This window comes from Lepisma saccharinum, chromosome 25 (assembly GCF_977018435.1).
Source record: "Lepisma saccharinum chromosome 25, izLepSacc3.1, whole genome shotgun sequence".
Lineage (NCBI taxonomy): Eukaryota > Metazoa > Arthropoda > Insecta > Zygentoma > Lepismatidae > Lepisma > Lepisma saccharinum.
This window is the reverse complement of record NC_139253.1, coordinates 13670779-13694434: the sequence shown is the minus strand read 5'-3', so window position 1 is coordinate 13694434 and position 23656 is coordinate 13670779. Positions and strand designations below refer to the sequence as shown.

Sequence of the window (23656 nt, the reverse complement as noted above, 5' to 3'; positions counted from 1 at the left end):
ACGGAACTTTTTACCGTGGTTCGAGTTCTACCCGGAAACCGTCACACGTATATAATAAAGGACAGTGGCGGTGAAATTTTATTGGGGCGCTTCTACGAGGAGGAACTCTCTAAAACTAAATACCCCGACACGTACCTTATCGAAAAAGTTTTGCGTAAGAGAGGCGACAAACTTTTGGTGAAATGGCTGGGACTTCCGGACACGAGTTGGATCGATTCAAACGAAGTGATTCTATGAGTGCGTGGAATGTCGTGAAACGTCTACCTGATTCAGAAAATCGAAAGAAGAAAAGGAACGGCGAGTTGCTTCCCGACAGCATCCGCTGTCTGATCGTAGGTCCTTCGGGGTGTGGGAAAACAACACTGCTTGTGGACAATTTTCTCCTCGCACCGAATTGGTTAGATTGGAAGAACAGGCACCTGTACGTGTTCTCGAAAAGTTTGGAGCAATCCAAATACCAGCAACTGATGAAACTGTACGATGGTCTGGACATTGCAACGTTCTCTTCGGAAATAAAACCACTCGACGATTGTCGTGAAAATTCAGTCGTTGTGTTCGACGATGTCATCCTGGAAAATCAAAATGAAATTCGCAACTTTTTCACGCAAGGTCGTCACAAAGGAATAGATTGCTTCTTTCTAGCTCAAACGTTTTCCAAAATTCCAAAACAGTTAGTACGCGACAACGCTAATTTCATATGTTTCTTTCGTCAAGATCACACCAACCTCAAGCACGCGTACGATGACTACGTAGGCGGAGACATGAACTACAATCAATTTTCGGAACGTTGCTGCTCCCACTGTTGGAACAGTGACGATTTCGGATTCGCGACGATCGACATGACGAGGAAACCCAACGACGGAAAATACAGAAACAAAATCAACGACTTTCTAAACGTTGCAACGTTGTGAGAAACAACGTGTATAAATAACGTTATGACGAAACGAAAAATCGAAGACGAAAATCTCAAGCTTCGCGATTACCTCGCGAAACGCTTCAAAGGTTGGAAATCCGAGAATCGCGGATTCTACGAAGAGAAGAAACGTCAAGATCAACCTGTGATTGACGCCATCAGCGATCTAGGTAAAGAAATTAAAGGCGTCACGGAACAAAATAAAAATTTGATCAACGAACTCGTACCACTTGCAGCTAAAAGTTACACCGTACCCACGCCCATTTCGAGCATTCCTTTGACGCCGTTCGAACTGAAGGACGTACCGGCACGACGTCGAGCCATAGGTAGCACGTCGTCGTCTTTGGATAAGATCGAGTTGGGACCTTTGGCACGAGACTACCTGAGCACGGGGAAATTCGACAAGGATGAAGTGTTCGGATTGTATCCGAGCATGGAGAGCAACGAAGGCGGCGGTGTGGTTTGGAAGATTGGAAAATCGAAGGTGACCTTCGAAGGCAACGACATTAAAGTTAATTTAGGCGAGAAGGATAGTTGGAACAGGTATCCGGGTACGGTGGGACTGTGGGAACTCGTTGCCAAAAAGCAGCCGAAAGATTACACCGACGAAGATTACCAGAGTTACAAGGAAATTTTGATCATGACGGATGCCTTGTACCAGAACAACGACGCCTCGCAGAATAGGGTGAAATCGAGCAGCGGTGAGAAGTACAGAAATCTCATCAAACCGATTTGGAACCAGGTCAAAACAGGCAGCGGCGTCAAACTCTACAACACGTTACCCAAAGAATTCGTTTGGGTGGACGACGTGCGCAAGCTCATAGACCGATTGTTGGTTATTGCAGGAGAGGAGAATGCAGGCCACCGTAATTTCTACAACGAGAAGGTTGGCATTGTGGACATGATCAGCGCCAAACTTTCCAACTTCATCGTGAACGACGACAAGGGCATAGGTTACCTCATCAAAATTATCAACACGCTGCCTCCGAGATTCTGGAACGTGGCCGAAGGAAAGGGACTCGTGAACGACATCATCAACAAGTTACCTTTCGAGATGCATTTACCTGGCTACCAGTACTGCGGACCGGGTACCAAACTCGAGAAAAGATTGGAGAGAGGAGACAAGGGTGTGAATCCGTTGGACGCCGCATGCAAAGATCACGACATCGCTTACAACACCACTCGCACCGATCTGGATGCACGTCACGAAGCAGACAGAAAGTTAGAGCACGCGGCTTTCGAAAGATTCGTCAGCAGAGACGCATCGCTGGGAGAAAGAGTTGCGGCACTGGGCACCACCATCGCCATGAACACAAAACAAAAACTTGGGTGGGGTATATAAATAACATACAGTAAAAAAAAAAAAAACATCATGTCTGGTATAACCGACTTGCCACACGAACTGCTGTGTAAAATATTCAAACATGCAGTAAACGGAGATTGTGAGGATATAAAAAAACTTTTGATCATAGCGAGATCAACGCCGGAATTTCGCATCCCTTGTGAAATGGCTGTCAAGGATTATCTTCGGGAGATTAGTGGCATGAGGTGTGGCGATCTCGACACTCTTTTTTCGGCCGCAGGGGAAAAATTAAACAATAGGTTAGATGAACTGCACGAGGCGAGGCAGGGGAGAAGACGATTCACAGATGATTGGCATAAGTCGAAACAAGAGACGGAAGATATCATCACGCACATCATCGCATTTTCCGAAGCACAAACTTTCTTCCTCTAACACAGACAAAAAAAATCTTCGATACAAAAATCTCGTGAAAAAAAAATATATATAAAATAACACACATCGTGAAAAAAAATAATCTTCGGTGTATATATAAATAACACACATTGTGAAAAAAATTAAATTTCTCTAACACTGAAATTTTTCTCCTTCGATATAAGTGAAAAAAATGAGGATCTCCAAGCATTAAAACAAATGCTAAATTTGTCAGTCGAGTATGTAAAAATTCAGGAATTGGAAGTCGACAAACCTTACACGATAACTTCCGGTTCAATCGTTTCTACCCAGTACGGTCCCAAGGTGCGTCTGTTGCTCAACGCACAATACAGTCTATTTTTACCGGATCGATACGCTAACATGTTATCCGACGAGAAGCTATCTATTTTAATCGAGAACAAAACTCGAATCGTGTACAAGGGGACAAAGGAACTTCTTGGCAAGAAAACGAAGCACGTAATAGAATTTGTTTAACAACGCTGCGCGGAGTATATCCTTGAAAAAAAAATTACACGAAACAAAAAAAATCTCGGAACATACATATATATAAATAACATACCGTAAAAAAATTACACAAAAAAAATCTCAGAACATTTATATATAAATAACATACCGTGAAAAAAAACAAAACATGAAGCCCAAGGGTGTCGTGTACCAGATACCATACTCCAATCTAAAAAATCTAGGTGCCCTCGATGGGTTACTCACCAAGAAACAACGCGAGAAGAAACGTTCTTGCTTGTCCAAAGGACACGGAATGAAATTACTTCTCAGCACACCTCAATTGAGACGCTTGCAGCGTTCGCGGAAACAGCAAAAGATCGGAGGGTTCATATTCAGCATCCCGGCCATCCTTGCGGCATTGGGGGCCGTTGGAAGTTTGGCCGGCGGAAGCGCCGCCATCGCGAAAACCGTCATCGACTCGAAGAAGAACAAGGCAGAATTGGAAGAACAGAAACGTCACATCCTGGCTATGGAGAAGAAGGGGAAAGGTATGACCAAAAAACAAAAAAGCAACCTCGATGCTTTGAAGAAATATAAGAAAAAGAAGAAGCCCTGTCCAACTTCGATATTGAATCTCTAATCGAACTGTTGGGAATAAGGAACTTCAGGGGTGTTTTCATGTCCGATTCTCTACCCTCTGCTGTGAAGAAAAAGGAGTATGGCGTGGTCAACCTGGACAGTTACAAAAATCCTGGTACACATTGGATATGCTACCTCAAAATTAACGATAACAATGCATTTGTTTTCGATTCGTTCGGTGGCACACCACCTGCCAGGTTGGTGAAGTATCTCAGTGTTGCCAACCTCTACTACAATGACAAACGCATCCAGGGTTTCACCGATGTTAACTGCGGCCACCTATGCCTTTCCGTTCTCGCATACATGTCTAAAATAAATAACCCGTCGGTGGAACATTTTCAGAAAGCATTGTGGAATCTTAAATACGATGGGCGTGTTCCATCTCACGAGCGAATCTTCAATCTTGAAACTCACGCTGCACGACGACATCGTCTATCCTAAATCCGTAGCTCTGCGTGCATTCTACAGCATGTACCTCATACCTAACGTCACGCAGCACAACAACAAAATTAGCGTCGGAAGCGAACACATCGTCGTCACGCCAGGCCAATACAATCTTTCCACTTTGCAAGCTCAGTTACCCAAAGGCACGTACCTTTCTCAAAATTCGGTCACGCACAGAGTGGAAATCGTGTCGGCGACGGAGACCGTGGACCTGGGTACCATGGGTGAACTTTTAGGTTTCGAGAACAACACAAAACTCGAAGCTGGCATCAAGCACACGGCAGCAAACATTCCTAAATTTCTGGCCATAGAGACTCTGAACGTTCACTGTAACGTGGCAGAAGGAATGATCACTAAATCTTCGGACGGGGAGTTGCTGGGAAGTCACAAGCAGACGGGAATCATAGCCACGTTCAAACCAAGTTCCGAATTCATGGAACCGATCATCTACACGCCCTCTTCGCCGATCTATTTTCCAGTATGTCGCTACCGCATAGACGACATAGAGTTGGTGGTGACGAACGAGAAAGAAGAGGTGGTGGATTTCGCAGGTGCCACTACGACGGCCATCGTGGAGATCAACGTATAGTAAATAACACGCATAGTGAAAATGGAACAAATCGAAAGTTAGGAATTGCAATCTTTCCCTCCGAACCGTCGCACGTTCGCCAATCTCAACGAAGCGAACAGGGAGATCGAATACGACGTGGACGTAGGGGACGGGTTTGTTCATCCTCACAGAGCGGACCTCTACCTTCAATTCGACGTGGTGAAGAAGGAAAGCGGAGACGCGTTTCCACCCAATGCAAATTTGAAACTCGTGGACAACTTCGTGCCTCACCTGTTCTCGCAGGTGGAGGTGAGGAAACACAACACCGTCATCGACAGAATAGATTATCCAGGCATCACGTCGACGGCAGTGGGAACATTGAAATTATCCAAAACAAACGCGGCATACTACCAGGCGGGAGGATTCGAAGCGGGAACGAAAATATCGACGAGAAGTCACACGGTGCTCTTTCCCATGCGTCTGCTACCGGGATTCTTCTCCGACTACAAAGAGATCATGTGGAAGGGAGGATTGCGCGTCACGTTTCGAAGAGCAGCCAACGACAACGACGCACTGATGCGATACACCAACTTGAACGCCGACGGCACGCCGATAGCCAACACATTACCCGAAGCAGCCAAGTGCGTCATACGGAGCATGGAATTGAGAATGCCGATCGTGGAATACGAGACGAACTACGCCCTCAAGTACAAAGCGGAGATCTTGAAGAATCCGCAGGTGTCGATTCACTTTCACGGTTACCAGTGCGTGCAGAAGATGGCGTCGGGAAGTCACATGGAATTCGACGTGACGACACAGTTCAACAACATACAGTTCGACATGCCAGATTTCGTCATTGTACTTTTTCAGACCGCACGCGATAACAATCAGGAGAAAGATTCCAGCAAGTTCGACGACTGCAAGATCAAGAACGTTTATCTCAAGAATGGTAGGAACGAAGTGTTTCCGCGCGAGAATTACAACCTCGACATGACCAAAAACGATTACCTCAAACTTTACGAAGCTTACACGGCTTACAAGCGCGTGACCGAGGGAAACGTGGACGTGTACTACATGCCCAGCGAATTCAAAATCCGCAGGCCGATGTTCGTCATCAACACCACAAAAAGAAAGCAGGTGGTGGTCAACGATCGCACCAACATCAAGATCGTCTGCGAGTTCCACGACGCGCTGCCCGATGATACCGTGTGCAGCGTCATCCTGATTGCAGAGAAGTCTTTCGCGTACGACGTGAAGAACGAGAGGGTCACAGAGCAGTTTTAACAGGTTTTTAACATCTTTTTCTTGCACAATCAGTTACAATAAGAATTTTGTGCTAGCACAATAATAATACGAATTTCACTAGTTCAGATCAGTTACAATGTCAATTTCACCAGTTATCAGTTACAATATCTTTTTTTTTTCATTAGTTTTTGCACTATAGCACAAGACAATCAGAATTTGCACAAAATTTTGTTGTTTTTACATGAGAAAATTAACAATAAAATTCTTTTTTTATCGTTTCAGATGCTGTCGAATATCAAGCACACACACACACACACTAGGAAAAAAAAAGCATGCAACTTTAGTTTTTATAACACACACATTCTCCATCTTCATCAAGAAAATATTATAATAGACATAATTATTTTTATCTATCTCACAATAAAACTCTATATCCAAAAATATTACAACATCAAATAACACTAGAGTCGTTAGTACACGTTGCATGCATTACGGAGGTCCTCTGTAGAGTTTCATGGAAGTTTGAGAGAAAAAAAAAAACACGTGAAAACTCTATAAAGGTGTGGTTATCCATAACCGCAGCCGTTAGAACCTTTTTGGGTTGGGCACCACGCACCCTGGCGGGGTTAGGGGCCAGGAATCTTAAAAAAATAAAAAAAAAATATTTGTTTGTTTGCTTGCGTCACAATACGGAAATAATAAGAGGCGCGCGCGCGTGTGTGTGTGGCACATCGTTCCCGAGAGAGGTTTACAAAGGTCACGATATACAAACATTGGTGTCCCCGGGACTTGGAAGATTACAATAAGGTGCATTCATCCTTCAAGGATGAGAAAGTGCATTTACTCATCACTGCTTTTCTGCGCTGTGAAACATCGTCAGCGCAATAAATGAGACGCGAAACGTGGAGAGAAAGTGAGTTTTTGAGGTTTTGGTGCGATTTTCTTAGAGGTCAAAAAATCAGGGTTGGTGTAGAAGGCATATTTACTCTTAAAGATTAAGATATTTGTCTTAAGACGTTTTCCAAGACATTGAGAAGCAACTAGTCAGTGTTGCCAACTCCTATTTGTAGGTTAGCTTCGCCTGTAAAATATCATATGGTGAAATATTCTTGGGGTGAGTTGGCAACACTGAACCGCAATTGATGTTGGTGAACCCGGCCACATACACTACTACCGAAGTTTCGCTTGTGAGATGGAACACTCCCATGATGATGACGTTTCAGGTTCCACAATACTTTCTGGAAATCTCGAATTGATGGGTTATTTATTCGAGACAGAAAGCGAGCATGGATACGCAAAGATGACCGTAGTTCACTTCCTCGAAACCTTGTATTCTCTCCTCGTTGTATTATAGGTTGGGAGCTTTAAGATATTTTACTATACCCGATGGTGGAACACCTCCGAAAGAATCGAAAACGAAAGCATTATTGTTTGAATTTTTGAGATAACATATCCAATGTGTGCATGGATTTTCATAATTGTCCAAGTTGACGACTCCACACTCTTTTTTTCTTATGGCGGAGGGTAAAGAATCTGACATGAAAAATCCTCTGAAGTGTTTGATTCCCAACGGTTCGATCAGAGATTCAATGTCGCGGTTACTGAGTGGTTCTTCTTCTTTTTGAACTTGTTCAAGGCGTTTTCTATCTTGAGGCCTTTACCTTTTTTCTCCATTTCCAGGTTGTGACGTTTCTGTTCTTCCAATTCTGCCTTGTTCTTTTTTGAGTCGATTACGGTTTTTGCTATGGCAGCACTACCACCTGGCAAACCTCCCACGGCTCACAAAGTCGCTAGAATTGCTGGAATGCAGTAAATGAAACCTCCTGTGTGTGTCTTTTTCAGAATTGGAAGAACAGAAAAGTCACAACTTGGAAATGGAGAAAAAAGGTAAAGCCTCAAGAAGAACGCTTTGAACAATTTAAAAAAAAAAGAAGAACCACTCAGTAACCGCGACATTGAATCTCTGATCGAACCGTTCACGGCAATGTTTCCACATGAGAGGAAATTTTCCTCGACTCTGGGAAATTCCAGTAAAATTTTATATGAAAGTGTTTTCGTATAGGAAGATACATTTTTCTTTTTCTCTGTCGAGCAACCTTTTTTCCAAAAAAATTAATAAATTTTATTTGGCTTGGGAAATGAGTGCCTAAGTTTTAAAATTATACCACAGTTTAGTTAACTTAATGTTGTCAAGAAAATGTAAGTATTTACTATATTTTGGCGTTATTAATCTTATTTTAGACATTCTTACTTATTTTCATTCATTCAACTTATCCTAGCATTTTTCAAAATCCATATCTTCCATGGCTGAATTAAAATAACAATAATATAGTTGATTAAGTTTCGTGAACGTGATTTCAATTATTCTGGCAACAAAGGCGTAACTATTGGCGGTTCGACTGTCAACAATGAGACACGTCATCAACAATACGGCATTTAGAACGCCTAGAGACAGGCTGATAAACGTCCAGTAAAAATATATCTAAATGGGATAAAACGAAGATGATGTCCGAAAATAAGCCAATAGCGTTAACGTCAAAGGTTTGCCATGAAGACGATATGGCAAAAGGCGAGAGAAATGAAAGGAGAAGGCTTCCCTTACACCATTCAAGGAAGAAGATTGATCCACTAGACATTGAGAAACTGATTGGTTTGAGGAAGCTGCTGCAGCCTATGGATCGCTACTACACCCAGGGTAGAGTACACGGTAAGGGTAAGTTGAGGGATGTGTTTGCAGAGAGGAACCCATACCGTGCCCCTCCAGATTTGGAGATCGTACTTCACCGCGAGAAGTGTCGAAGTCTTCGAAGAACCGAAAACATCGCCGAGTCTCAGCTGCCAACCATTGACAAAGGGAACTTCTCCACCCGTCAGAAAGCAGATCAGCTAGAAAGAATAAACATCGAGCAAGTTCACGAGATCAGAGATGACGCCCTTGCTATAGACCCTTACTTCTTCAAGGTGGTTCAGGGAAGAGCCAAGAAACCTGAGAAGTTCTCGAGCAAAAAGCATGTTGACGACTTGAGGAACGTTTTCAATATAAAGCTGTTGATGCTGTACAAGAAAGATGAGGTCTACAGACTGACGACGAAAGTGAGGAAGGAAGAGAACATGGTTCGAAAGGCGGGGAAGAAGTTCGACAATGACGTCAAGCTCATCGAAAAGTATGTGCAGAAGAAGGCGATAGAGTCTCTGGAAGTCATGCAAGAAGCTGATACAGAGTTGAAGAAAAGGATACGAAAAGCTCAGGAGCTAGAGAAGGTCAACTGCGAAGTGGGATCACTCAAGTACAGCATAGCTAAGATACACGAGAAGTTCAACGATATGAAGGTCTACCAGAGGTTTCTGCACCACTTGAGCCCCCTGCAGTGGAGACTGGAAAACGATCCCGACCTGATGCCGCTGAAACAAGCGGAAGAATGCGAAGTGGAAGCTCAACTGTCAGAGACCTCAGTGGGTACCAACCGCGCGAGATACTCCAGGCAAATTCACTTCGACGCATCGCAAGAGGAGGCAGCACTCTACTTCACAGAACCGTCTCAGTTAATGACAATAATACAGGAAGTAGAAGAGGAGAACATATTTCTAATAAACCAAACGCAACAGACGGGTCAGACACTCGACGCAATGGTGAAGACGACGACAGAAACCGAGAGGAAGTTAAAAGCAGAATACACCACCGTGAGAGACGAGATCCAGCGTTTGACAAAAGCGATCGACAAGCTAAACCTGAAACTAGAAGGCCACGCAGCGTTTATTCACCGTCTGTTGTCTGAGACGGATGCTAACTCCATACTGAGCATGTCGAAGAAACTATACGAGAAGATTGAAGGCGTGTACGAGCGCTTCTTAGGGAAGAACGAGAATAACCTCACGTGGGTTGGCATGATGAGGTGCGTCGAGGAGAGGTTTCTCAGCGTGCTCACCTCTGTGGAGGATATTTCCAAGGATCAGATGCTCACCTTCAAGATGATGGTGAGGGAGATGAAGAAAGAGGAGCTGAGAGCTGCCCAGAGAGAAGAGAAGGAGAAGAAGGACACCAAGAGACTCCTTGATGGATTGATGTCTGAGCTTCAAGGACCGACGAAGGTAATTGGTAAGAGAGTACTCATGTACAGATCGCCAATCAAGCCAGAGAGGATTGTCGTACCAAAGCCAGACCCCAAAGCGATTAAGGAGGCACAAATAAAGGAGTACTTCTTTACTTAAATTAACCAATTCTGCATCTATCACGCAAGTGTTCCACCACGACTATCATTTAATTCAATTTCAAAATCGAGTTCAGTTTGAAGGATTACCTTTGTGATATCCACTACTGTTTTTACAAGTTTCTATAACAAACTTCAATAAATAAACCAAGTTCAATGTCTTGTATAATTAAAAGAACTATCGTTATATCTGTAGAAAGTTATATTTCTCTACTAGCAAGCACCATAATACAGGATGAGACAAAGTCAGATATGTGATAATGTTTGTTGAACGGCCACCACGGTCATCAGACCTAATACCTATGAAATTTTACTTGTGGCAACACGTAAAGGCTACCGTGTACGCTAAGGAGATTAATGCCTGGACCATTCAAAGACTAACCACTTCCACACTAGCAGACGTCTTAGACAACTGGGAGCGTCGAATTGAATTATGCACTCAATCAGATGGTACGCATATGTTTGTATGCACTCATTTGTTTTCTTATGTAGCCGGACTTTTTGCCACACCCTTTACAATGCTTAGTACTGCGAACTACATATAGTACAAAAGTAGTCTAATCATGTACGTTTAAATTCATACTTGGTACGAGGCCTATTATTTTTATTAATTTAACCACAATGGAAAACCTATTTTGCCTTAGAAATATGCTGTTAGGAAGGTAAAAAAACTAACAAAGTTAATTCTCTAGCCTTCTTGAATCCGAAAATTCATGGTTACAGTTCAATTTGTCCTTATCCTGAGCAAAATTTATATATATTCTATTTTATCTTTACAGATTTCTTTCTTACTTGCTTTGAAAAATATTTTAGCATTATTCTTAATTGTATTTACATCATCTGCATATGCTAACAGTTGAGTCACAGTACTTTGTTAGTTTTTTACCTTCCTAACAGCATATTTGTAAGGCACAATTAAAGAAACAATGGAGATAATGCATCTTCTTTTTTTAATCCATCATGAATTGTACATTTGTCAGACATATTAACAAGATTCTTAGGTATTCCAACTTCGAATAATTTACCTTTTTATCATCTTTAACTTCAATCAAGTTAGTTTCTGGAACTATAGGTTCTGATTCATTTATTTCTGATTTATCTACTACATGAACATTTAAAAAGTCATTAAAGGAATTCTTCCATCTATTTAAAATAGTCAGCCATTTTTCATCAAGTTTACTTTAGGTTGCCACCCCTTTCTAAATTTATTTGCACCTCTGATACTTTTATTTCAATTGCATTAATTTTACTTTTCAAGTAATCTTTCTTTGTTACTTCTAAACATGCTGTTCTTTAACCACCTAAGTCTATTTCTATTAGGTTATGCGAACCATTGCTTACTTTTTCTTGGTTTATACATTATTTAACTGTTGATTTTATTCTATTATGTACGTGATTCCCAATTCTTATTTAAGTCTGTTTCATTTAAATACTGCAGAATGAACAAAAAATGTACAATTGTATACGTTGAAGTTCATTATATGGAAATAAGTTTCATTTTTTAAAAAAATTCATTTTATGCCAGGGATTATAATTTTTTATAGTTTTTAGAGTAACATGTGCTTTCATAACTAACTAACTAACTCTCTAGCCTTCTTAAACCCGAAGGTTCATGGCTGCAGCAACACAGGCCTTCCATCTATCCCTATCTGAGAAAAATCTATATATTCTTAACCATCCCTAGCAATTTCCTTTAGGTCCATCTCAATATTGTCCTTCCATCTTCGTCTTGGCCTTCCTACAGGTCTCTTACAATCAGGTCTCCCAACAAGAATCCTGTAAACTCCTCTTTCCTCTCCCATTCGTGCCACATGGCCTGTCCACCTAAGTCTTCTTGATGTAATTATGTAGTTCTAAATGATGTAACCTTCTCCACTCATCTCTTTTAGGTCGAACTGTTTTCCTATTTGATTAGTTAGCACGTACCATGTAACCATACACTACACACTACACCGCTCCAGAACGTAGTACTACACATGCAGACACCAATTCACGTAACTTCGTCACAAGGGGGAGGGGTCATGACATTCCCGAGCCAGTATTATTGATGTGACATTCTTAACAGGTTAATGCCCACATATAGCTGTAAGTACGTCAATCTCTACACTTCGGAATGTTTGGAATGCAAAGAATTCTCGTGACAAAATAAGTAATCGGGAAATTCCCCTTAGCCAACCAGTCTGTACAAATCACATAACCCTCTCTCTCTCTTTTTATAGAGAAAAAGAAGGCCATGACATTCCAAAGCAAGTATTATTGATGTGACATTCTTAACAGGTCAACGTCACGTCAATCTCTACACACACACTCGGGGAATATTTGGAATAATCGTGGCATGAGGTGCAAAAATTTAGTTGCACCGTTGAACGCACACAAAAATCGTCATGGAAAGCTATCACTGAGGTTAAATCGTAAAAAAAAAAAACTCATCCTTTTTCTGACTCGGTATGAAAATTTACTTGTGAGCAATCCATCAAGAGCTCCGAGAGATTTGAGGTCCGCCTATGGTACCTGATAGACGACACCTTTGGGTTTCATGGTGATGGTATTTTATTTATATATCATGCGAGGTTAGGAAGAAAGTTCGCGCCTCAGACAATGCGATGAGTTGTGTGATGATGCTGTCTGTTTCCGCGTTTGACTCATACCAATCGTCCGTATATCGTCTCTTTCCTTCCCTCGCCTCATGAAGCTCGTCCATCCTATCGGCCAACTTTTTGCCTGCAGCCCGAAAAAGAGAATCGGGATTCTGCAAGTTTTTCATACCGCTTATTTTGCGAAGATTGTCCATAAGAATCATCTCGCACGGTGGACGAAATTCAGGCGCTAACTTGCTTAAGTCGACTAGCCTCGCGACATCCTCACCTCCGTTGAATGTGTACGCAAAAATCTTGTGCAGCATTTCGAGTGGTAAATTGGTTATACGAGTTGTCATTTTCACAAGGTGTTATTTACATAGAAGTTTCTCGGTATTTATATATAAATTTTCTCGGTAAAAAAATACAAAACACACAATCAAGTCAAAATTCAATCTGTGTGAAAAACAACTTGAGCCACCTTCAAAATAAAATAATTTTAGCTATTACGATAAAATTTTCAGCTATGTTATTTATACAGAATTTCCGGAGACAACAAGTAACATCTGATCACATCAAAACTCAATCTGATCGAAATTACTATGAAAAAAAATCACTTGATACACTTTTTAAACTTAAAAATAATAAATAGTATGTAGCTTTAAAATAAATTAAATACTTAACTTTTAACACTGCAACAACACATCCGTACTCTTCAAACACTCTCACGATACTGACTGATCTGTAATGCGAAAACCCTTTAAGTAACATAAGCACGGATGAAAACATACGAAACAGTAAGTCAATCAGAAGACACCCATTACGCCATAACCAACAACACGCTAGGTAAGGATCTGCGTAATAACTTGTTGCGTAAACATTGCGCAATAGTTTACCCTACGAGCCATCGCAATGTTGCGTAATTTAACTCGAAAGAAATTATGACACTCGTACCAAGTACGAGATGAAAAAATCACAGATTTGCAATAGTATAAAATAGACAAAAACATCATCAATATAGGTTTACCATTTTGGTTAAATTAATAAAAATAATAGGCCTCGTACCAAGTATGAATTTGAACGTACATGATTACACTACTTACAAAGACCAAAGACCAATTAGTCAACTGCCCAAAGCAACAGTTTTAGGGAGAGAGGACAACAGCCCTTTGGGAGCAAGTTCTGTTAAGAATCTTTTCGATGGATGCCGCATGGTCAGTGCATCGAGTCTCATCGCAGCTGTTGTCTGCCTTCAGAGACTACAGTTTTCAAGTGGGTCCCCACTTCTCTTCAAGATACTGGGTCAACATCAAACTTTTGGAGCTCCCACCGGGGAATAAAGCCTGGACCGCTCGCATGAAAGCCGATGTTGCTAACCAATCAAAATCCTTGTTTTTCTAGAGCGTCAAGTGAAAAGAATATACTGGAATATTGATAGGTTGACTAAAGGAAATGCATTCTCAGCAATACCAACCAACGGAAAATGGTATAAATATGTAATTTTGGTATAGTTGTACTCGTCATTAAAGTGTATCAAAGTCATATCTACCTCAGAGTAAAAAATAATAGGGTAGACCGGGGTAAAAGTACCCACCTTAAGGTTATTTATTTTTCCTGATGCCAGTTTTGCTAATGACGAAAATATTTTTTCATGACTTTATTGACTAATCATTACTTCATACCTGGAAAATGTTCCCCATATTTAATTATTTATAATAATGTTACTGGACTAAAAATATAAAAAATGGCGAAATAGGTTCTTTGCCCCAGCGTCGGGGCAAAGAATAATACGCGTGGTAATGTGCATTTAAATTTTATAGTAATTTACTCTATAACGACGTCTACCTTATTCAGTGCCTGACGACGCTCTGGCTGTACATTACATGGGTAATGTAATCAAACAAGAAACAAATAAACAAAAGGCAATGATTCATACAATATTTTTGTGCCAGGGTAAGTGCCATCAGTTGGAGCCCAAGAGATTGTATAGGGTGGAATAGATGTAACAGTTACAAATTACACAACACAGGGGTGGTTTACTTTATATGATATAATTGCTAGATAAGAGAACATGCATAAAACACTTACATTAATACCCCTTTCATTCCTACATTCACTCTCTCACGCATACTTCGGCATTACAAAGGACATCATTAATTAATGCAAATTTAGTTTCGGGTGATGTTTAAAGACAGTAGCATTGATTAAATCTTTTCTTATTTTTAAATTCACGGTTCCTTTTCCGGGTAACAATCTGAAGATTAAGTACTTTGCCTAATTGAAGGACTGAAAGTTGTACTCTGATTTACATGGTAAAATTATCGCTGGTACCATCTAATCACCGTAATAAGCAATGTCAATGAGTAATTTATACTAAATATGCGAATTCATTGGGCGTTTATAGTTACGACGAGGCGAACGAAGCTTCTCCATTTACACGGCCTACCTTTGCCGGATGTGTTTGAAGTAATCATCTTGGAGATGTTGATACTCTTCGCGGCGTGATGAATGAGATGGCTTCTAGACGGTAAGGCTTCACACTTCTGGCTCTCAGCTTCTTCGAGGGAGGCAAGGGGGTTGAACGACCCCCCCTCCCAGTGGGGCCTTTCCCGGTCTCTACTCCATCGTGTTTGTAAACAATCCCGGGCGAACTAAACACAACACTGATCGGTTAGACACACGAGGCGAGTACTTTTAAGCGCGGATCGTTCCCGAGAACTTGTGTAAGCTTAAACTGTGTTTTCCGTGTGTCTATTTATGTGCTATTCCAAATGTTCGTTATGATACCCTCTCGGTGTAAGCCTTGTTAAATCGTACTCAAACCGTGGCATCCTACCCTTCTATCTTTGCCCGTGTAATTTGAGTTCCTTGACCTATCTCCAGCGACTCCTCGAAGGGAGGCTACCCTCTCGCCGGACTCATTATATTCTGCACGGTCGCTTCGTAGAGAGCGACGGGGAGTCTGTACCTATTGTCATCAACTCTCGCTTTTTAACCATTAATATCTCCCTTAATTGACCTCCTATCATGTTGTGCTTTGGGATTTTGCCGATCAGAATCTGATACTGGGCTGTTTTAAATTTCAATCGAATCCGTTCATTCGCTCCAAAGTTGTATTTTTATGTTGTTTTTTTACCCGAGGATAGGTCTCCTCGCCCAGGAAACCGGCTCGAATGATGCATTTTGCTGCTTCGGGCAGGGTGTTTGAAAGCGGAGTGATCCCGTCCGGACCCAAGTTACTGTATCGCATCAAAACATTGTTGTCGTTCGAGGAACTGCGAAAAGTGATTCTCAAATCTCCTTTCCACATGATCTTCTTGTAGCCTGAGAAGAAACCTGATAATAGACGTATGGGAAACAGTACAGTGTGACTTTTCGATGATATTTTTGTCTCTGCTTCGAATCCTCCTGCTTGATAGTAAGCGACATCTGTTTTTGAAAGTTTCAACGTTCCCACTACCGTGGAAGTGATGCCTGGATAATCGACTCTATCAATGACCGTTCCGTTGTTTCTGACTTCAACTTGCGAGAACAGGTGAAGTACGGGAATGCTTCTCCGTTTTCTCTTTTCACCACGTCGAATTTAACGTACAGGTCTGATCTGTGAGGATGAACGAATCCGTCCCCGACGTCCACATCGAACTCGATTTCTCGGTTCGGTTCGTTGAGATTGGCGAACGTGCGACGGTTGGGAGGGAAATATTGCAATTCGTATCTTTCCATTTGCTCCATGATGGTTATTTATTATTTGTTGATCTCCACGATTGCCGTGGAAGTTGCTCCTACGAAATCCACAGTCTCACCTTTTTCGTTTGTCACCAATAATTCAATTTGGTCGATTCGATTGCGGCATATGGGAAAGTAGATTGGTGACGAGGGCGTGGAGATGATCCGTTCCATGAATTCTGAATTTGGTTTGAAAGTTGCTATGATTCCCGTTTGTTTGTGACTGCCGATATTGTTTTCTCTTGTGATCATGCCTTCCGCCACGTTGGAGTGAACGTTCAGAGTCTCAATAGCCAGAAAATTTGGAATGTTGACGCCTAAGTGTTTGATTCCAGGTTAGAGTTTTGTGTTGTTCTCGAAACCCAAAAGTTCTCCGACAGTATCCAGGTTCACGGTTTCAGTTGCGGACACCAACTCAACTCTGTGGGTCACGGTATTTTAAGAGAGAAGTAGCTACTCCTCTTGGTAATTCGGCTTGCAAAGTAGACAAATTGTACTGTCCCGGCATGATGCTAATTTTTTCGTTTCCGACTTTGATGGTATTATTGTGTTCGGTTACGTTAGGAATCAGGTACATACTGTAGAATGCACGAAGAGCTATGGATTTAGGATAGACGATATCGTCGTGCAACGTGAGTTTCAAGACCGAAGTATCGCTTGTGAGATGGAACACTCCCATGATGATGACGTTTCAGGTTCCACAATGCTTTCTGGAAATCTCGAATTGATGGGTTATTTATTCGAGACAGAAAGGCGACCATGGATACGCAAAGATGACCGTAGTTCACTTCCTCGAAACCTTGGATTCTCTCCTCGTTGTAGTATAGGTTGGAAACTTTGAGATATTTTACTATACCCGATGGTGGAACACCTCCGAAAGAATCGAAAACGAAAGCATTATTGTTTGAATTTTTGAGATAACATATCCAATGTGTGCATGGATTTTCATAATTGTCCAAGTTGACGACTCCACACTCTTTTTTTCTTATGGCTGAGGGTAAAGAATCTGACATGAAAAATCCTCTGAAGTGTTTGATTCTCAACGGTTCGATCAGAGATTCAATGTCGCGGTTACTGAGTGGTTCTTCTTTTTTTTAAACTTGTTCAAAGCGTTTTTTTATCTTGAGGCCTTTACCTTTTTTCTCCATTTCCAGGTTGTGACGTTTCTGTTCTTCCAATTTTGTCTTGTTCTTTTTTGAGTCGATTACAGTTTTTGCTATGGCAGCACTACCACCTGTCAAACTTCCCACGGCTCCCAAAGTCGCTAGAATTGCTGGAATGCTGTAAATGAAACCTCCTGTGTGTGTGTAACGACCCTGCTTGGTCGCCATTCAATTATTATTATAGACCTTCCGTGGTCACTATATTCTTTTTAATCTGATGAAAGAGTTAAGCGGAATGTCCCTGCGAGGCGTACGCTTTTAGTTTAATTGTATTCTGTAAACGTTAACGGTTCCACCTCTGCGTTTACTAGCTTCACTCATTATTAGACCCTGCGTGGTCGCTATATTCTTTTTAATGTTATCAATTATTGTCATTTACATTGTTCAACGTGTTGTTTAAAATAGCAGAGTCCTGCGAGGCTCAGTATTAATTGTATTGTCTGAATGCACACAGTTTTAGTTTATATTGTCACGTGTATCTAGTGATTTTCTCACTAGTGATTTCTCAATGTCAAAACCTTGATATTTCTCAGTACGAAGTTTGCAATTTGTAAAAAAATGAGTTAGCAACGCTTACTTGTAGTTAAAATTTTCACCACCCATGCGCCACCGCGAGTATAAAACCCAGCGCAGCGAGGCCGGAGCTCAGTTGGCTCCCGGATGTCAACTGGCAAACATCCTGGGAAAAACCGGCCATCCAGCCAGAAGCCTAGCAGCCATCCCAGAAGGAAGGAAGGAAGAAAGAAGAAGAAGAGCCTAGCAGCAACCTAACTACCCGGTCTAGGTGCCAGGTTCTACCTGCCCGGCTTGTCTAGGAGCACCTAGACCTCCTTCCTAACCTGCCGCCCTTGTACAGGAGACACCGGTCGGCTTGCCGATTCCTAGCTAGCGCCGGGGGTGTCGCGGCATCCTTAAATCCTTTAGCCAGCGCCCGCTTGTCGGAGGTGCCGGCTGGCTACGGCCAGTTCCCAGCTGTGGTTGGGGGTACCGCGCACCTACTACTTTCTCTTACAGGGGAGCCCGTGACGTCAGCAGCGAACAGCGTCCTAAATAAAATTAGGTCCCTATACTCCCCCTGGCGCCTCACTCCGAGGAATAAATTGAATGGTCTCTTCCCCCCTTTTGAATCCAGAAGTGGTGAATGCACGTGTATGGTAAATGTAAATGCACTTAAGTGATAAAGGTTAAAGACTAGTGTGCCAACAGACTTTCTTACGATAAGTTTATAATAAACATATATATATATAAAGCTGTTGTTCACGTTTTGCCCAGCAAGCCCTGAGAAATCTAGAATCTATGCTCAACGACTGGTAAGAAGTTAGCATTTATGGGTAGACTTTTGCCGTCCTCCTAATTGAAGTGTTTAGAGTGTGGTAATTTTGTGTGTGGGCGGAACGTTGCATAAAGTTTTTGGCGCCATAACGTGAGGCCCGACAGAACTGTGCAATTAAGTGAAGTCAACCGAACCGTGCATTAAAAGGACTGTCCAGTGAAAGTGAAAATGTGGACTGCATTAAACATGGACCAAGAATTTACTGGTATGAACCTGAGAAGTAGAGGGAGGAAGACCATGGATTCAGAGTCTGGATTTGGTTGCTGTGAAGAACTGGGAGAAGAGGCAGCATATTTCCAGTGTTGCCAGTGCCAGCGCCAAATTCACTGGAACTGTGATGGAAAAGATGTGGCTACCTTCCCTGTTGTAGGAGTTAAATGCCAGATGTGTGAATCTGCTCCGCAGACCCAGGTAGCGGAGACCGCAATACAAGAACCAAGTCCGCAGACCAAGCCTCCATCAGACCATTGGTTGTTGGAATGGCAGAGGAAAGATGGGGAAGACAGAAAGAAAGAGAAACAGGAGGAAGACAAGGTGCGCAAGAGAGAGGCAGTTCGGGCTGAAAAACTGAGAAAAAAGGAACTGTTAGAACTTAGAGCCTTCATGAAGAGAAAAGAGAGCTAGAAAAACGAGAAATTGAAGAGAAAACAGAGCTAGAAAAACGAGAAATTGAAGAGAAAAGGGAAAAGGACTTTGAAACTCTCCGAGCTTTAATTGAGAGTCAAGAGGAAGTAAGAAAAAAAGAAAAAGAGAAAGAAGAAGCCAAAAGACGAAGAGAAAAAGGGGATGAAGAAGCCAAAAGACGAAGAGAAAAAGAGGAAGAAGAAGAGAAGCGTAGAAATGAACTGCAAGCCCTCTTTGCCCAGCAGAGGACTGACATAGAAGGTCTTAAGTCCGGAGTAGAAAGGATCCAAATTACTTCTCAGCAAGATATAGTAAAGGTTGAGGAAAGATTAAAAGAGGCTCTTCAGGAAAAACTAGAACCATTATCTCAGTGGCGCGGACAAGTAGAGATTACAGTGGAGTCCATTGAGAAAGCTGTCCAAAACTTGGGTGACAAGACCGAATCCATCGAGAAAGTCGTGCAGGAAAAGAAGGAAGTGATGGAGTCAATGACCTCAACTCTGCGGAAGGACGTAGAGCAGGTAGCTGAAGAGAAGGTGAATTCTCTTAGGGTAGAGACAAGGAAGCTTGAAGTATCTCTGCGAAGAGAAATGCAAGATCAGACAGGAACGTTTGTCCAGAGGGTAAGCGAACTTCAGGTTCAGTTCCAAAGATTTAATGTTCAGCCAGAACCCACTCCAGATGTTCATTCCAGCCCTTTTACTCCGGATAGAGATCTGAATCCGGATGCTACTCCTTATGAGCCGCCCAGGTTAGCTGAGAAACCTCTATTCGCTGCCAACAGAATGAAGCCTGATGGAAGAAAGAAGCCTCGATACGATGATACTTCAGATGGATCGCCACCTAGAAGAAGGCCAGATTTTAAGATGCCTAGAATGGCGGATATCGCCCACATTCCTAAATTTAAAGGCGACATTGAAGCTCAGTCAGCTGAAAAATATCTTCGGGAGCTCAACGTCAGCTTTGAACTTATGCAGGTACCCGAACATTATAGGCTTGAGTTGCTTCCTAGAGTCTTCACTGATAAAGATGAACACTGGCTTGCAGGAAATATTGATAGTTTCGTGAATTATGCTGACTTTTGCGCCAGGTTCAAAGAAGAATTCGCTTCTGAGAAGGCTAGACAACGGCAGCTAACAGCTGTGAGAAACAGGAGAAATTCCAGACTTGTCGACGAAAGTATGGAGAGCTTTGCCTGGAGCGTTTATGCGGCCTATAGAAACCTGAGTGATAACTTTAATGAGGGAGAAGTACTTAATTTGATCATCGGACAACTTCCTTATAGAATGCGAAACCTTTGTTTAGCACATGCGCCCAGAACGGTAGATGACCTAACCCATTTCCTGAAGGATTTTGAAATCTATGATGAGCCAGATGCATGGAGGAACAAAGATGAAACGAAGGGAAAAGAACAGAATTCCTCAAGGAACTATAAAATCCAGAACATAGAAACGAGGTCAGAAGATAATTATCAGCGCCCTCAACGTTTCACTAATGAAAGAGGAGGCAGGCGTGATTTTAGAAGAAACTCTTTCCGACCTTACCAAAACCAAAGACGTAGACCTCCTGACCCAAGAAGGATCCGTGAGGGTAGAAGTAGCCCTAGTCCTCCGAGACGACGATTTACGGGTGAGCAGAATGAGATTCGCGAACCTCCCTCTCCTAGACAAAACATTACATCGGAGCAGGAGGAGGCCGTAGAAACCGCGCGAGAGTTTCATCAAAATCAAAGGTTCCAGTCTAGCCAGACAAACTAGGACCTTGTCTAAATGCTTCGTTCCTGTTTAAGCAAGGGACTTCGATGGAGCGGCCCAAATTAATAGATAAAGATGTCCAAGAGTTACTAGTAAATTTCCAGCTAACAGAAACTGAAGAGACCATTTTACAAAAGGAATTGAAGTCTGCAAGGGAATCCAAAATTAGATACAGATCTCCAGTGGTGCAAGCTAAATTAATGGACTTTACAGTAACCTGTGTGATTGATACTGGAAGTGAATGCTCGATCCTTAATTATTCAATCTGGACTAAGTTAGTAGATAAGATACCTGGCATACAGATCCAGAAAGTTCCAGAGTTGCGATTGGTAGATTTCTCTGGAAGTCATAAGAAGCGTGTATGTGGAAGCAGGCGTGTGGAGTTAGAAATTGGTGGTTTAAATTTCAGTACTGAGGTTTTCATTTTAAAAGGATTTGGAACTGATCTTCTGTTAGGAATGCCTTTCTTGAAACAACACGAGGCTGAAATCAACTTCAGGAAAAATATGGTAACGTTGTCGTTCGCAAAAACTTCTGAGCAGAGAGAGGGGAATCCTTTAAATATTGATATAGTGCGGTATATCCAAAGAATCCAAGATGAAGAAGTGGATTGTATGTAAAAACCCACTGATCTCAGAGAGAAGGTCGAGACGATAAATATTTTGCTCGATTCCCAGAAACAGGAGTTATTCAGTGTGCTGTTGCAGTATCTAGAGGTATTCTCAGAGAAACCAGGAACCATGGAAAGTGCTGAATGCGAGATCGTATTGAAAAGTTCTGAACCAGTTTACCGCCATCGATACCCAGTACCGCTTTCCAAAAGAAAAGCTTTGGAAAAGGAATTAGATCTCTGGAAAGCATGGAATATCACCCAACCATCTGTGTCTCCGTATCTGAACCCATTATTAGTGGTCGACAAGCCTGACGGAAGTGTACGGCCTTGTCTGGATTTTCGTCAACTCAATGCCATTATGGTGGTCCCTAAGAGCCCCGTTCCACCAATTGACGAATCTTTACAACGATTCCGAGGATCACGATACTTCACTAGTTTGGATCTGGCCTCAGGTTACTTGCAGATTCCCCTAAGAGCAGAGTGTAGAAAATATACAGCCTTTTCCTACAAAGGTCGTCAATATGAATTCCTAAAGATGCCCTGTGGCTTATCGAATGCAGTTTCTACTTTTGTATCTGTTATGCACCGTGTGTTTGGACCTGAGACTGAAAGTTATTTAACGGTGTATATGGATGATCTCCTTATTTTTGATTCGGATTTTCCAACTCAGTTAACACACATAGAAGAAGTTCTTCGCAGACTGGAAGAAGCCGGTCTCAAGGTGAAATTAAGAAAATGTAATTTTGTGAAACGAGAACTAGTGTATCTCGGACATTTAATCTCTGGTGATCAGATCAAGGTAGATCCAAAGAAGAATGAAGTCATTCTAAGGTTCCCTCGCCCTAATAGTAAAAAGGACGTTAGAAAGTTTTTAGGACTAGCAAACTGGAGAAGAAAATTCATAAAGAACTTCTCTGTGAAGACAGAACCTCTGGTGCAGCTGCTTTCCAAAGCTACCAAATGGAATTGGAGTCCAGCTCAAGAAGAAGCTTTTTCTCAGTTAAAAGAAGAATTGGTAAGTACTCCAGCGTTAGTGCAGCCGGATCTAGATAAAGAGTTCTGTATTCATAGCGATGCCTCAACTAAAGGTTATGGGTGCATCCTATTTCAAGAGCAAGGAGAAGATAAAGCTGTTGTTCAGTATGCTAGTCGAAAATTAAAGAACAATGAAAAGCATTATTCAATTCATGAGCTTGAATGTTTGGCCATTTTATTTGGAGTGAATAAGTTTGAAATTTATTTGAAGAGTAGACATTTCAAGATTTATACTGACCACCGTGGATTAGTATGGCTACAAAACTCTAAGAACTGGAATTGCCGTCGTACTAGATGGTCCCTCAGATTGCAGTCCTACTCTTTCGAGATTATTTACATCCAAGGAAAAGAAAACTTAGTACCTGACGTGCTTAGCAGATATCCGGAGGAAGATGAAGATGTGGAACCTGAAACCAGAGATTTCCATGTAAACTACATCTGGCAGGAGCGAGATGAAATAGAGGAGGTGGAAAGTTGTATAGAAGCTCAAGAAGCTGATGACTTTTGCCGGCCTATCATCAAAATCATAGAACAAAAGGAAGACCAAGATTCGCCTGCAGAAACAAAAGTTAAGAAGTTGTACCAAAGGTATGGTAATCTTTTGTTCACGAAGAGTTCTGGAGATGAAGTAACGTGGAAGTTGTGTGTTCCAGA

At 41.9% G+C, this 23656-nt stretch overlaps 1 protein-coding gene across 1 annotated transcript; it reads left to right on the top strand.

Annotated features, from left to right (window-relative positions):
* Positions 1-8529: 8529 nt before the first annotated feature.
* LOC145979021 (cilia- and flagella-associated protein 100-like) lies at positions 8530-10179 on the top strand. The gene has a single exon (XM_083112090.1). The coding sequence runs from the start codon at positions 8530-8532 to the stop codon at positions 10177-10179; it is 1650 nt and encodes a 549-aa protein (XP_082968216.1).
* The last annotated feature ends 13477 nt before the right edge of the window (positions 10180-23656 follow it).

Excerpts from the sequence above, each read along its gene's own strand:
- LOC145979021 (XM_083112090.1), top strand. The coding sequence starts at position 8,530 with ATGGCAAAAGGCGAGAGAAATGAAAGGAGAAGGCTTCCCTTACACCAT.